Below are 15963 nucleotides of genomic sequence, written 5' to 3'. Positions count from 1 at the left end.
CTCCTCTTCCTCCCTCTGAGTTGGCTCTGTAGTTCCTGAATTAGTAGCATCAATACTCTGGATTTATACAGTTCTTTCCCCTCAAGCTCCCAAGTTGCTCCAAGTGTTTCTCACACCCCCCCACCCCCTGTGGAGCTCACAGACTCCAGGCGGCTTCTGGGATTCTCTGTGGAGGAACTGAAGTGCACGAACACGCTAACCCACCTCCGGCTAGAAGCTGCTGGTGTCCTTGGGACCCGTGTGTGCAGCACCAGAAGGTCGCCAAGTGGCTGGTTCTTGGGGTACTTTGGCCTTGCCCTCTCTTTTGGGCTTACAGAGTACTAAATTCAGGTCTCTTCACTATGGCAAATTTTAGATTTCTCTCAGGCCTGATTATTCGACTTAGCCTCTCTGGTTTTGGGGCATCAACAATTTCCCCAATAGGTAAATGAAGTTCCTACATACCCAAACAGTCAAGATCGCCAACTTATACTTACTAGCAAAGACACCACTCAGGCTTCATAAATGAAGTCTGACTTGGGACATAAAACTGAGGAGACACAGCACCCAACACGGCATCAGAGCTCAATGAGGGGTTCTTTGATGTGTATTCTACTGGGCAGTTGTCTTGGTAACACCTGTCATTCAACTGTGACCCTTCCCCCCCAGCCCGTTCCTGGAGCCTGAAGTCTAAGGAGGCTGAAGTAATAAAAGGGGGCCTTTGCGAGGCAAGGGAGGCTGAGGCAGAAGACCTTCAGCATAAGAAGGGGTGAGAGACCCACTAGGGGAGTTAATCTTCCTAAGTGTTATTCAGTTAATCTACCCTGAGTGAGGTCAGGCCACTGTGACTCAAGACTCTGAAAGTTTGGGGGAAGAAGGGAGAAGAGAGGACTCAGGAAGGGACTAAGGAGTAGGATGCAGGGAAGGAAATGAGAGAACACGCCTGAGGAGGAGGGAGGAAGGGGCACTCGAGGACGACCATGTGAGAGGCCACAGGAGTCCCCAGGAGTCCTAGGCACTTCGTCCCCAGGGACAGAGCTCAGGGATGTTGCCACCCTGTGGGTCCTGGGGGGCATGGAATCAGTATTCGGATGTCAGGTAAGGAACTGCTAGAATATTATCCAGGATCTCATGTGACCAGGACGAACTAAACAGTAAGACCTTTGCGTGGTGGATTATGGACTCTTCTCTTCCACTGACTGATTTGTTGGTTCAGTCGACAAATATTCTTGTGTGCCCATGATGGGCCACACACTTGGGACAGAAACACGACTCAGATGCAGACCCTGCTCCTGGGGATCTCATGGTCAGTGGAAGAGACAGGAGTGCCACTATTCTGGAGGCAGAAGACCAAAGAGCTGGGGCCACCTACGAAGGCTCCAGGAGGAAGGATCCTTTATGATCTGTGACAGGAGGAGGTGCTGTTTCCGAGGCAGAGAGCCCAGCAAGGTTCAGAACAGGGAGGCGTCCGGTGAGGCTGGGGCAGGAGAAGGGCCGGGGCCCTCTCAAGGCCCGTGGCAGGAGGAGGAGTGGGCGAGGAGTGTGGGGCTGGCTGTGATGCTGAAGGGGGTGTGCAGACGGGATTGTATTTGGGGAAGACAGGAAGCGAGTGGAAGTATCTAATTCTCAGAGAATGAAGTCTAGGATCTTGGGACACAGCCACGTCTGCAGCAGCACACTGGTGAGCCATCGATGGTGGGACGGTTCAAGTCCTGGGTGAGGTGTCAGAATAACAACAGCATCAAGAATGGAAAGCAAGCCCCTGGGTTTCGGAGGCAGGCCCTGGAGGAGGCAGCGGCTGTGGACTAGCCCTAAGGCAGTGCGAGAGAAGGGGAGGAGAAGCAAAGACAGGCAGGCCCCAGAGCCCAAGGGAAGAGAGCCCTTGGAGTCAAAATCAACAAGCAGGTCAAGTGGAGTGTTACTGTAAACAGAAAGCGAATCTGATCATCCCACCAATGCAGCAGGAGTTTCTGAACGGGGGTGGGGCCGGAGGGCAAAAGGCAATGGGTTCTGAAGTGAACAGGGACGGGGAAGCCAACTCAGGCAATGCAAACCCTTTGGGAGGAAATTTGACCAACACTGTCCAGGAGAAAAAGACAGTGGTGGTTTTAAGAAATGGCAGGGATAAAGCAATAGTTCTGCTTTGTTTGGGGCTGGCAAAGGGAAGGAGGATAAGGGCATGAACATTTTTTGAGCATTACGTGTCAGTTCTATATTAGTGGCAATACTTACATTGTCTGATTCTAACTCTGAAAACAGCCCTGAGGCAGGTATTCGTCTTGTTACATAAACGGAGAGCCTGAGGCTCAGAGAAGGTCCCAGGAATTTGGGAGCTAGGGATTCTGACCTGTTCTTCCCACTGTGCCCCTGCTGCGTTTATTTGCGGTGATTTGTAGATGAAGAGAAAGAGGCAGAGGAAAAGGAGAGACCTGGGGGAAGGGCGAGTGTATGATTTATTTAGCATGCAAGCCCGAAAACCTGCGCAGGCGCAAAGGGCGTCAGTAGCAGTTATGCTGGGACGACAGAAGCAGAGGGGACTGCAGGGCACGGCGGGCTGCTTGGCCCCCTGACCTAGGACCCCCCCCCCCCCCCAGTGCTGCTGCAGAGAACGCAGGCATTTTCAAAAGGCACATTAGCTTAGTTTATGGGGACATTTACGTATGACGTATGTCTGGAACCTCATGACAACTGCGAAGCAGGCTTTCTCTAGCTGTCTGCTTCGTGATGGAGACCCTGAGGCCTGGAAAGCTGGAGTGACTTGCCCGAGGTCCAGGGCTGTGAAGAACAGAGAGACCTGAAAGCCAGGTCTGGACTCCACTACAACCGACTGCCTGATGCGACACTACGTTTCTACCAATGACAAATAGCAGTAGTCACTGCTCTTTGTGAAGGGCATCAATTCGTATAAAAGGAAGCAAATGGGGGAAAAAAAAGAGGAAAGGAAGATTTCAGTTAAAAAAAAAATGGCTGTGGCTAAATACTTTAGAGTTCTGCTAGCTACTTTACAGAAGAGAGCTGTAAGGTTTTTCAGCCTGGAGATGCACGTGGTTCCTTGCTGCCCATGTCCCGCTGCATCGAGGGCATTCCCAGCCTGTGCCAGGAGCTCTCCCCGGGGGCCGCTCCCTGTTCCCCATGCTGCGAGTTCACACAAGGGATCTGGCAGAGACCCAGGCCCCCGCATGAGCGCTGCTGTTCCCCGGGGCCTCGGCACCAGGCAGCCGTGTGGCAAGCAGTCAGCGTCTGGAGCGCGGCCCCGAGGGCTGCGCTCTCCAGCTACAGAAGCACCGAGGCTCTTAGCGGGCCAGGCGTCCTGAGCTTTGATCGGAATTGTTTGTTTGTTTAAAAAATAGCGTCTAGAGGTTTGTGGCCTCCTAGGGATGATGATTCTTACATGATGGCAGAAAACGGACCTCAAAGGAATTCTTCACTGGTAAATGGGCCCACTGTCATTTGAGACCTCAAATCACCAAACCTAAATAATCATAATTCAACTGGTATTCGCATTCCTGGGTAAAATCATCTCAGAACTGCCAAAGCCAGATTTGAAAAATATCTATTTGACTTAAAACCCCTTTGCCTATTTCATGTGGTGTTGCTGATAGGAGGATTGTTGTTTTGTTTTTTTGGTTTTTTTTACCTCAAGCAACTGGTACTTTTTATAAAGTCGTGCAGATCGAAACAAGCAAAACTCAGCAGCAAACAGAAGCGACCACAAAAGAGAGACCCGGCTTCACAGGTAGGACACACGAGGCCACGAACCAAACGAGCAACCTTCTTGGCCTGACATAATTTTTACTATTTAATCTTCAGGTGAATTTCGAACCGCACTCGAATAAGACTTTAAAATGCAAAACCACGGCACATTCTATGGAGCTTTTCCTTCAACAGACCAAAGACAGCAAAGTGCCCTAGAGCGGGGACTGTACTTTGACAAAGCCAGGAACTCAGTGAAGGGCTGCTGGCGATCCTTTTCTGGTGGCTGATTCATACCTGAGCCTCTTTTTAACCTTCTTCTGGCCAGTTTGATTTGATCCTGCAGGATCTGTACCCAGTCTCTCGGGCCAGGAAGTTTATCCACGTGGTGAGCAGTGCAGTATTTTTCTGTGAAAACTGAGAGAAAATATGAAATGTCGTTAAATACTTTCACAAATAAACCACGCAGATCTGAAATAGGAATATATCCCAAGAAGAAAAAAAAGTGTCTTTCTGGAAAGCCTAAGTTCTGCAGGGGGTATCTTCAACGTCTGTCTTGTGTTCCCTAATACACAGAGGGGTAAAGACGCAGGCTGGCAGGATCCTGCTCATACACCCTGGATGGTGCTTGAACCAGAAGTAGTTCTAACGGAACTGCTCTTTCTGGCGCTGCTGTGGACAGGGCCGCTGCCCTCCGTGCGGGGCACTTTCACGCCCCCTCCGTGCACCTCGCTCTCCGCAAGGACGAGACCTAGCACGCAGTCAGCTCACCCTGCCTTCGTGGTATTTAAAATACTGGCAGGTTTAATGTTTTAAAGGTTTCTTTTAAAAAGAAAGGGCAAGGGAAAATGTTGACAGATTCAACTCTATAAAACTGTAAAACTTCTACTGAATGAAAAAGAAACATTTCATCAGAATGAGAAAAGCTGGTTGTGCTAAATATGACTGAAGAGGTCCGGTGTCCACCACCGAAACAAGAAGTTCATTCAAATACAAGAACAACTTCGGAAGTCTCGTAGGTAAATGGACAAAGTGCATCTAGGAAAAATGGTCAGCCAGTATACAAACCAAAGAAGTGCAAAACACACCTTATATCTAATAAATCAGAAAAACAATGTTAAAAAGCTAATATTGGATATGGATAAAATAGTAGGGACCAGGCCCACTCAACATTAGAGTGAAGGCGGCTGGAGTTACTGGACCAGTGTCTAGAACTGGCATTTCTGGTGAATCCTGTGACCTGGTAAATATGGGAGAAAGGGAACATTTGAGGGGAAAGGCGGGCAGTACTGGGTTCGGTTTGGAATGTGCTGATTTGGGGTGTTTGCGAAGCACCCGCTGGGGCTGGCTAGCAGCTACTTGGCACCGAAGTCTGCAGGTCAGGGAAGGGGTCCAGGCAGAAGATACGGGCCTGAGGGGCGCATACCTATATGTGGTAGCTAGAACAGCAACATGTTGGCCAGGGAGAGCAGATGGAGTGAACAGCGCACTGGGCCAGCACAGAGCCAGAGAGAACCCAGCCGGAAGGAGCTGAAGGCACAGGACTGGCGAAATCAGGAGAACCGGCAAGGGTGGTCTTGTAAGGACCAGCGAGCGGCACTAATGAAGACAAGGGACATCAGTCTGAAGCGCAGAAGAGAGGGTCAGGCACAGCGGTTTGCCAAGTGTCACTGGAGCTCCTCAGGGGAGAGGTGGGGCGGCCACAGATGACATTCCAGAAAAACCGGGTTCAGTGGGGGAAGGAAGAGAAGAGGGGACGGGTGCGAGGAGGGCTCAGGTTGCGGAGACGTGAGCATGGTTTACATTCTGGAGAAGGCAGGATCCAGAAGAAGGAAGGAGACAGTCACAGGAACCACGCTGGAGGAACTGAGGTGGTGGGATCTGGAAATGGGGTTGCCCTTGAACAGGAGGAAGACTTCCCCTCTGCACCCAGGGGGAAGGGGAGCTGGGGTGGGTTTAGAAGTGGTCTAGGTGAGCAATTGCTCCTGAGACCTCAGTGACTCAGTGGCAAGGGGTAGGGAGAGTGTGGGGACTGTCTGGAATTGCTTCTGAGAAGAAGAGGAAGAGGAGAGCAGCGGGCCAAGGACGTGAGGACGCTGAGCATAAGGGACCCCTGCGCGCTGGTGGTGGCAGCAGTCCCGTGGCACCTGCAGCTCCGAGCTAAGGGTGGCGCCACGGGATGGTCGGACTGGTCCAGGCGAGGATTCTGCTGGATGGTTCAGGCAGGAGGACAGGGACATAAAATGCTTGCAGATGCCAGCTGGACTTCATTACCTCTGATTTCTTCACTCCTCCTCTCCCTCCCCAAATCTGGGAAGGAAGCAAAGCCAGAAAGAGGCTCGGATGATTGGAAAAATCTATGGGGATCAGGGAATGGAATATCGGTGGGGTTGGCAAGGAGGTGCCATAGAGTGAGGGCAGTTGAGAGTATCATGCTAGAGAAGAAAGCATCAGCGGTGGAGAAGTTCTGCATGAGAGTGCTAAGGTGCGGTCACCGTGCACGAGGTCTGGACATGATGTGGTTGGGGGGTCAGGCGGATCTTTCATGAGGACAGTGAAGTCACTCAGGGTGCCAGCAGGACCTGTGAGGGAGAGGAAGGTGTGTAGCTGTGATAAGAGCCTTGATGGGAAGGGTCCACTCCAGCCCCAGCCGAGCAGAGGAAGGCGATGATTAGGAAGCAGAACTAAGGATCGAGGAGAATGTCAACCAGGCTGTCCAATATATGGCCTATGGGCATGAGAAAGCCGGCGGTCTCTACTCCGGAGGGAGGCAGATGAAGTAATATCCCGGGGCGTAGGTGTGCTCTCGAATCTCCTAAGCCAGATCGGAGACCACGTCAAGAGTCCTTAAGGATCCTGTCCCCCTCAAAGCACCAACCACAGTGCCCTGTACTGAGTAAGAAGTCAATTAATATTTGATGAACACACATATTTTCCAGTTTTGTTTCTAATGGCAGCAGATACAATAGCTCATGAATTTAGACTAATTAGGAAGTTTTAATTCATGGAATATAGTTAAAGGAACAAGGCTGTATTACGCCCAAATGCCCACAATAACATTTCCTAATCAGAGAACTGCCAAAAGGTTCTCGAAGTTCTATTTTAACAAAAAGAAAATAATTGTATTTAGCACGCTCTTAGTTTATATGAAAATGTGTACCACAAAAATGACTGACTATATCATCTTACCAGGTAAACATCTCCCTCCGTGCGATATTATTTGTATAATTAATTTCCATAGCAACCCCTCTTTTCTTAGATTGTGAAATGCATGTGTCCAAATTCGCACACACTAGAAAACAGTGGTTCCAAATCTCAAAGTCAATGTGGGTTATGCCAACATCAAAATGAGTTCCGGCAGCCATGCATGTCAATGGCCAAGTTCAGGAGAACCAAAGGGAAGGTTCTGGAACGTTTCCTCCCACTCCATGAGGGACTTCCAAGCAGATCCTTGTAAGCTAATCTTGGGCTCAAGTACTCTGTCACCCATGAAAAAGGCAATAATTTCTATTTCTTTTTTCTCCTTTCAGTTAAAATGTATCCAGTTATAATAAAAAGAAGCCAGGGAAATCTGTGTCTTCGGGGTCTGTGTCTGAGACCTTTGAAGACACAGCATTAGGCTTCTCAGAAAATACCTAAACCAACAAATATTTCCACTGGGCGTATTATTGACAGTTGATTTCATGGATTACATTCCAACTTAAGAGAGACTTTTAACTTGATCTATCTACTGAAGATGGAATCCTATTCTCTGTTACATGCGCAGATGGGGCCTTAGAACAAGGCCAAAAGATTGTCATTGCATTGATCCGAAAATGCTCAATGTGCGATGTGAATAGAGGTATCGAGTAAGCAGAATATGTTTTGCTGTCTGAATCTATAGCTAAAGGTCAAGCTATTCTCCTGGTAACAGTTCCATTAGGAGTAATGATGTGAAAAGAGGCATTGCATTAATGCACGGGGTTTCCTACTATGTTAATGGTGGGTCATTAAGAATCATAGAACAATTTGCATTCATCCTTAGAATGCAATAGGTACTAAAAAGAAACTTCCCTCTTTTTCTATTTTCCTATATTAAGGAGAAGCAAGGACTAATTTTAAACAAGTCCGAATAATCCGAGCAAGCGGATTAAAGCCAACAATTAGACTAAGAAAAAGAGTTAAAACATCTCCTGTGCCTAATATAATTTGAGGTCCCAAGGTACAAAGAGTATGTTAAGTCACTAGGGAAATGACAAATGTTCAATTTGATCTGTACATGAATAATGACTTTTCTCATACGCTTGTGTTCGTTTGAACCGTGCCCTTTAATTGTATATAAATAATGAATAAGCTGGTGGTGGCTGAGCAGATCCTTCCCTGGGAAACGCAGCATTTAATGTAATCATCAATGAATAGGCGGTGTGTGGCGTGTCCGGATGCTCCATGCTGAGAACACCGCGGACTGGCCACCTTCCCCAAACAGCTGTCTGTTCACACGGTGGGAGCTCTTAGAGGACCCTTCATTTGGATTTTTCTGGCTCTCTATGCTGGGAAAAGCAGAATATGGGGTGGATTTTTAAAGGAAGTCACTGGATCGCACAGACACTTGGAGAAGCAGGAGGAGACCCGCAGAGCTGCAGTTTCTCTGTGGCCCCTTCAGAAGAGGCGACAGCTGGCCAGCAGAGAGAGCCCGAGTTCTGATCTGATGACGCAGTTTTAAGTTATGGTCAAACAGACAAGTAGTAATCAAGGCTGACGTCAAGCCTTACCGAAGCCCGGTCGTCCCGGGCCCCGCCCATCTCCCAGAGCACGAGAGGGCCAGGGACCAGTGGGAAAGAGAGCTCTCTCTGTGATTGGGTCTTGGGGCTGTGCCAAGGAGAGGGAACCCTGGTGCCAAGCTGCAGGGGGAGCCGATGAGGTTTCCCTGAAGGCTGCCGCGTTCCCCCTCCTCACATGTGAGCCCAAAGACCACCAGCACCCTCCCACGGCCCCCTCTTCCCTGTACTCTTTTAAAACTATTATGTGCAGCTTCCCATGCACTAAGCACGTTATAATCTATCTCATTTAATGGTCACCGTAACCTGTTGGTGCAGGTGTTGTGATCCTGCCTTAGAGACAGAATCAAAGTACACGCGGTTAAGTAACCGGTCCCGGACCGCATGGCTGATAGGGATTATTTTCCACATAAATTATTTAATTTTTAATTTAAAGTTATATATGAGCACATAGATTTTATAAAAGAATAATGACTGAATTCTAAATAGAAGCAAATCAATAGCTAAGTTAATGCTGTGAACGCTGGTCTTACTTTCATCTGCACAAAACAGAAGCACAGGGGACAAGAAGGGAGAGGACCAGGCAGGTGTGTGAGATCACCTCCCCTCTAGATCAAAGGGATCGGTCAGCCTGAGGCCAGGAAGGGAGAAGGAGACTGGGCCTTGCGGAGGACGGGCCTCTAGGTGTTTTCAACTCTGAGACTGAGGACGCTGGTGCACATTTTATTTGGCTCTAAGAGAGAATATATTTTCTTTGACGATGATATGGCGTTTCAGTTCCAAAATTCCTGGGGACAGCTGAAATCCACAAGTCATAGGCTTGACACCCATTCCAGTAATTTATTAAAGTCACAAGAAATGTGGAAGTTGGGGTACTGGGAGAGAAAAGGAAAGAGCTAGAAGAAGGGCTGGCGGATGGTGCGGGCTGTTCTGATGCCACAGATCTCAGGGCAAATGCTACTGGACCAGGCAGGGTCCCTCGGCTGTGCAGCTTCAAACTCGGGTTTTGTCAGACCACCCAGGTTCACACCTGAGAAACCAGCTCGCAATAACTAAACCTACGAGGGACTGATCAATAAGCTATGATGCAATTAATTAATGTGTAAGGGGGGGGATTATCATTCTAGTATCTGAAACATTTGATGTCATAACCCAGTACCCTCACTTCTTGGAATCAAAGTGCTGGAATGAAAAACTCAACAGGAAGTCTGACTTGAAGCAAAGGCAGCTGGATGGTGTGGGGCTGGCCAAGCTCAAGGCTGCCTCTGGGAAACCTCCCCTTCCCCTATCCCAACCCAGCCCCCGCAGCCAAAGCAGGCAGGAATGTTTTGTACCTGTGCCCTCAGCTTGGCCACAGCACGGATGGGCGCTTGACCGAAGGGAAGCCAAGCCACAGACTGACTGCACGAAGGATGAGCTTCTCAGCAGAGCAAGCGATGAGAGGATGAGGGCTTGAGCAGTAGTAGGCTAAGCTGAGACCTTGCGGCGTGAGTGGCCACACCTTGCAAACCAGAACTGTGTGTGTGTGGGGGGAGGAACCCAGTGGAGGAAGCCAGCTGGTAAGTAGGAGGAGGAAGCAGATGTACACAGAGAAGAAGGGAGCCAGAGAGACCGACAGGTGTCACTTGGGAGGAAGGGAGGCAGCGTGCAGTCAGGCCAAGAACGTTTCTATTTTGCAGCCTCGCAAAACAGCTTCTTCCTAAGGGAGTGTTAGAGACACTGTGTTTTGAGACCAAAAGAGCCTTCTTGAAGAGAACATTTTATACACACTGGAGTAAAGCCTGGTTCTTCTTCTTCTTCTTTTTTTTTTTTTTTCAAGTAAGCTCCATGCCCAGTGTGGAGCCCAGTGCAGAGCTTGATCTCAAGACCCTGAGGTCAAGACCTGAGCTGAAATCAAGAGTCGGATGCTCAACCGACTGAACCATCCTGGCACCTCAAATAAAGCCTGATTCTTAATCCACCGTCGATTACACATGAATGACCACCAAACCCTTCTATTACAGTTACAAATTAGGCAACCAAGCAAATTAATCAAAACATATGCCTACACTTAAAATAAAGAAAACAGAGAATACCAAAGGCAAAGAGATCTTAAAAGCAACCAGATGGAAAAGATACGTTATCTACAAAAGAACAACAGACTGACGGCAGACCCACAATAGGAACCAAATCTCGAAGACAGTGGGATGTTTTCAAATTGTTCTGCAAAAACAACCCTCAGTCTAGAACACAGAACCCCAATGGACCCCCCATCATTCAACAGTGAGGGTGAAATGATCAGAACAGAGACTGAAATAACACGCCAGTTATTACTACAGGTCATAGCTGAGGAAGAAGAGCACTGAGAGCAGAGGGAAGGAGGCGGAGGGAGGGCGCGAGCTGTGAGATACTAGGAACTCCTGCAATGCCAAACTAATGAAAACTGTAGCAATGACTCAGAGGTGGACAAAAGACTAAGTGTAAACAGGTAAAGTATGAGCTCGGTAGAAGACTGAGGGGGAATTACAATTCATGTAAAAAAAAAAAAAAAAGAGGATGGTGTTAAAATTATTGATTGCCCAGAGAGAAAAACAAATTAAATCCTTCCCTCACATTTTAGGCAAAAGTTAATTCCAAGGGGATGAAAGATCTGAATATAAAAGATAAAACTTTAAAACTTTGTTGGGGAAAAAAAATCAGGAATACAATTATATATCATCATGGAGGAGAGAAGTTGGGCACCAAAAAACCCCAGAAACATTAAGTAGTCTATCTGGCTGTTAAATCTTAACTTTGGTGTGATAAAAGAGATCATATACAAAGTTTCACAGGTGAGAAAATACGAGAAAACATTTATAACGGATGAAAGTGACAGAAGAATTCATGGGAGTCAACACAACAGCCTATTGGAGAGATAGGAAAAGGATGGAAATTCACAGAGGGAAAATAAGCAAATAGCGGTAAATGTGAAATGACGGTCAATCTTTTTAATAGTCAGGGAACCCACTACTGAGGTGCTGCTTGAGACCAATCAGAAGGGGCAAAAATTAAAGTCGGTTAACACCACATGTTGGCAAGAAGGAGGAAAAATAGGATTTCTTATTCGTTGCTGGTGGATATGGAAGTGATGTGTCGCATGAGAGAGCCATTTGGCAAAATGCTTAATGCAGCTGACGATGCTCGTATCCTCAGTTCCGCTCCCTGGTGCGTCCCCCAGAGAAACTCCTACATGAACCGCAGGAAACACAAAGGTGACTGTCGCCATCAGTAACCGTGCGCAAGAACCACCTAACTGCCCCTTAACAGAAGACTGCAGAAAGAAATCGCTGTGTATTATAGGGTGGTTAGCGGTTAAAGTGAATAAATGAGATTTATAATGTATTGATATGGATAAATCTCAAAAAAGTCACAAACTTGCAAAAGTCCAGTATGAGGCTGTGCATGTGGATTCATAAATTCACGAGACAGTAGTACGGGTGATTTATGGACACACAAGCAATAATGTAGAAAAACAGAAGGAAGAAAGATTCGCACCAGCTTCAGGTTACTCTGGAGTGGGAGGGACAAAGAAAGGAGATGGTAGGAGCAGAGGGAGAGGGAGGGTCTTAAGCAGGCTCCATGCCCAAAGCAGAGCCCCAAGGCAGGGCTCGATCTCATGACCCTGAGATCAGGACCTGAGCCGGAATCAAGAACTGGACGCTTAACTGAATGAGCCCCCCAGGTGCCCCGAACACTTTGATTCTTAAAAAATAAAATAAAAGAGCATGAGTATGAAGTAAATATAACACTTGTTTAAAACCTCAGTGGTAAGGTGGAGAGAAAATGAATCTTGGAAGATGTCTTCAATGCATTCAAGATGAAGAGGAATACTATTTTCACTTCTGGCCTAACGACCACTGCTAACGGGGACAAACACCATTCTTCCATCAGCCTATGAGCCAATCGGAGAGTTTCTCCTAGGACGATGCTGGGACGTCAATTCTGGCCGGATCTCCAGTCTGCTGCTCTCTCTCAGGGCTGGGGGGGAGCCCGGAGAAGACTCAGGACTTTGCCTGCCCGGAGCAGCAGGGGGAAGGTATCAGTCCATCACCCGCCCCCCTCCCTGGCTCTCAGCTGACCTTCTCAGGCAAGGCCCCTCTGAGCTCGTTAACCGGTGGTTTTCAAAATAACAGCACGTAGTGATCCCTGAGACTGCACTTGGCAAGGGCAGAGATCGTGGCTCCCTCGCGCACGGTGGCTGGCCCATGTCAGGCAGCAGCTCGTGAAAGAATAAAACCGGAGAAATGGTTTTCTCTAATCTGTGACTTCACTTGAGAGAACCAGAGAATTTCTTCCGTAAATAGCCAACAGGTCTTGAGATCACACTGAGCCCTCAAGTTCATTTGGGATTTCATTTAACTGTAAGATTTAGCACAGTTCATCGACTATCGCACCTAAAAATGAAATTTTTAAAGTTAACAAGTTAAGAAAATACACTAATACAAACAATAGTGCATTCACTGATGAAAGGAGAATATCCTCCCGAATTATCTACACAGGAGACTGCAGGGCAGTCAGCTGGTCAAGCGGAGGGAAGGGTGACCACAACGACCATCGAATTCTTTGTCCCCTAGTGCGGATCCCTGTGCGGGACTGTAATTTTCAGGGGGTTGTTGTAACAAAAAAGGCCTTAGGTATCCATAACACTGATTCCCAGTCATATTTATTTAATTCTCTAGGATTACTGCTGAGAATCTGGACTAAAATTACTGAACCATAGAATTTCTGAACTGGCAGAGACTTTAAAAATTAGCCAACCTACACCTTTTTTTCTACCCCCCAAGAGAAGGCAGTGTTTCAAGACCTTAATGCCAGGGTCAGGAGTGAGTCTACACCCACAATGCTCCTTTCAGGATCCCCAAGCTGGTGGGACTTTGAGGTCTGAGCAATCTTGTTTAATCACAGCGATCCTCAAAGATTTGAGGCCAGAGCAGTCTGGGGGAAAAGAACAATATCCCTTGTCTTCCTTTCGCTACAATGGCATCTCTGTTTAAAAGAAAGTGCCTTTAGTGGTTTCTCGAATTAAACAAAGTTAATTTTAAATTTACTTCGATTCAAGAGAGCCCTCAGCAGAGCTCATTTATAATACAACTTAGTGGGAGATATGATTAACACTTTCCTCTGGCTCGCTGCTACAACACATGTTTGTTTAACATGTTTCGTATATTTCAAGGGAGTAAATTATATCTGTGAAATATTAAGGTCTGGATAATAACCAGTTTTGATGTCATGGCGTTTTACTATTTACTCCCTTTTCTGGGCAAAGAAAAATGTTTCAAAAATCACAGATTTATAGAAATTCTACTTGGGAGGCATCTTGGAAATAGTATAACTCACTTATTTTCTAGATCAGAGCTGAGAGAACCATCGGTTCAAGAAGTCAGGCAAGGGGCATAGGACATTCTCTTTACCCGGGCTCTAGGGGTGTTGCTGTGGTTGTCTGCTCTGCATATAAATGATGAGGAAAAGTACTGAGTTTTTCTCTCTGTTTTTAAAGGTAGGGTTTCTGGGGCTCTGGGGTGGCTCAGTCGGTTAAGCATCTGCATTTGGCTCAGGTCATGATCTGGGGTCCTGGGATCAAGTTCTGCATCAGGCTCCCTGCTCAGCGGGGAGCCTTCTTCTCCCTCTCCTTCGGCCTGCCACCCCCCCCCCCCGCCCCACTCATGCTCTCTCGCTCGCTCTCTCTCAAATAAATAAATAAAATCTTTAAAAAAATAAGAAATAAAGCTAAGGTTTTACACAATATGAACTTTTGAAGTCGTTCCATGAGGTGCTGAGTTCACGGCCTGGCCAGTAAATCCGGAAGCTGTACTCACAGTACCAGAGTAAGTTAGGGAACATTCCGGAAGTCCAGGTACCGTGCTGTCCCTCACAACCACCTACACTCAGAGATGGCTCAGGTCAGAAGAACAAGAGCGATGAGCTGGGAGCGCAGTGCTGGTGACAGGGCCTCACCTATGAGGATTAGGTCATCGGATCGGTGTGCTTGCCACCATCCTGGCCGCTACAGGCCTATGGGTGCTGTGTGGTGGTGACGTCAGGGTCAGGACAGGGCGATACCTCAGAGCTAAGCTTTTGTTTCTTGTCCTTTTTTCAATGGTGACAACCCCCCTCTAGTTGAGATCGGCTATAGGAGGACTGTGGGCTCACATTTTGAGGCTGACAATATACGAGTTCTCTTCTCTTTGATACCGTCTTGGAGGCACCACGTTGCCATGATGATGAGTGCTAAAAAAACACACGGACGGATAAGCATACTGAGGTTTCAAGAAGTCTTGCAATGGCAAAAACAGGAACTGGCACATTGAGCCTGCTGATGGGTTCCATTATGGGGTTTATTTAAATCCCAGTCCCACAGTACATTATCATATGTAACATCCGAAGAGGATTGCTCTCCGGAATGAATGAAAGCATGACACGTTACTCCTTCCACGCTGCGGACTGAGGAGGCTGCTGTGGGACACTCGACAAGTCACAGCTTTCAGAGCCTCCACCGGACAAAGCGGGTTTGCTATTCGGGGTCACCGTGACGCTTCTGACTGACGAGGTTCCTACCGGCCTCCAGTGCTGTGCACCACTCGACTTCTCTGTTGGCATTGTTTCTTCTCATCTTCAGATTTATATTCTGCCTTCTGGAATTTCAGCTGCCCTCCTCTGAGGTGTCTTGGAGAGTTGTGTAGTTATCCCCTTATTCGTGCCCTGTATGCATCCAACGTAGCAGAGCTGTGTTGGCATTATTAAGAAGCCACCTTTTTCCATGAAGACACATTGACCGCCTCATTCCTTCCACCCCTCTTTCCTTTCTTCCTGTATTTATTCAGCATTGATTATGTGAGTGGCACTGTGTCACACCCCGAGGAACACGCAAAGCCAATCTAGAACGTGGTCTCCGCCCTACAGGGGCTTGTGGTCTTGCGGAGGCAACAAGACGTCCAACTGTAAATAGAATGACCACATATCCTGATTTGTCCAGGATGGCTCAAAATGGCTGCTTTCCCGGTGAGATGATCAAGGGCACCAGCTTCACCCTCCAAAGCGTCACGGTTTGGGACATACATGGTACTGTCATCTTCCACATAAACCATGAGTAACAAGCAAGGAGTTAAGATTTATTGGTAAACTACACAAAGGTAGCGTGTGTTACAGGAACACAGAGAAAGGAGAGATCCAGGCAGGCTGGGACACTGGGGAAAGTCTCATAGTAGAGGCCACGAGATGTGGCCAGACCACGAAGAGCTGGATTTGTTTAGAGAGAAGAGCGACGCAGCCCCGGAACACAGCCTAACTCAGAGTCGTGATGAGAACGTGACGCCCGAGGAACAGTGTCGACGCTGGGCTGGCCCGCCTGGTAGGAAGGAACACTGGGACACGTAGTTGCGAGGAAAGAGAAATCCAATAATGGTGAGTGTGGGAGAGGCCAGAGTTTGGACTTGATTTAACGGCCGAAGACGGGTTACATGGGAAACTGGCAGGAAATTTTCGTTTACAAGTAAGCGTTACTTGGCCACATGCTACC

The 15963-nt window shown here is 47.8% G+C and overlaps 1 protein-coding gene across 15 annotated transcripts in view; it reads right to left on the bottom strand.

Annotated features, from left to right (window-relative positions):
* Positions 1-15963, bottom strand: part of BEND7 (BEN domain containing 7) — a 91750-nt gene that overhangs the window by 23269 nt on the left and 52518 nt on the right. For all 15 annotated transcript variants that reach the window (XM_048219434.2, XM_057304599.1, XM_026479061.4 and 12 more), the window contains one exon: positions 3970-4089. In XM_048219434.2, the coding sequence (XP_048075391.1) occupies positions 3970-4089 (120 nt within the window). The remainder of the gene's footprint in view (positions 1-3969; positions 4090-15963) is intronic.

Source organism: Ursus arctos, unplaced genomic scaffold (genome assembly GCF_023065955.2).
Source record: "Ursus arctos isolate Adak ecotype North America unplaced genomic scaffold, UrsArc2.0 scaffold_30, whole genome shotgun sequence".
NCBI lineage: Eukaryota > Metazoa > Chordata > Mammalia > Carnivora > Ursidae > Ursus > Ursus arctos.
This window is presented reverse-complemented; position numbering and strand designations above follow the sequence as displayed.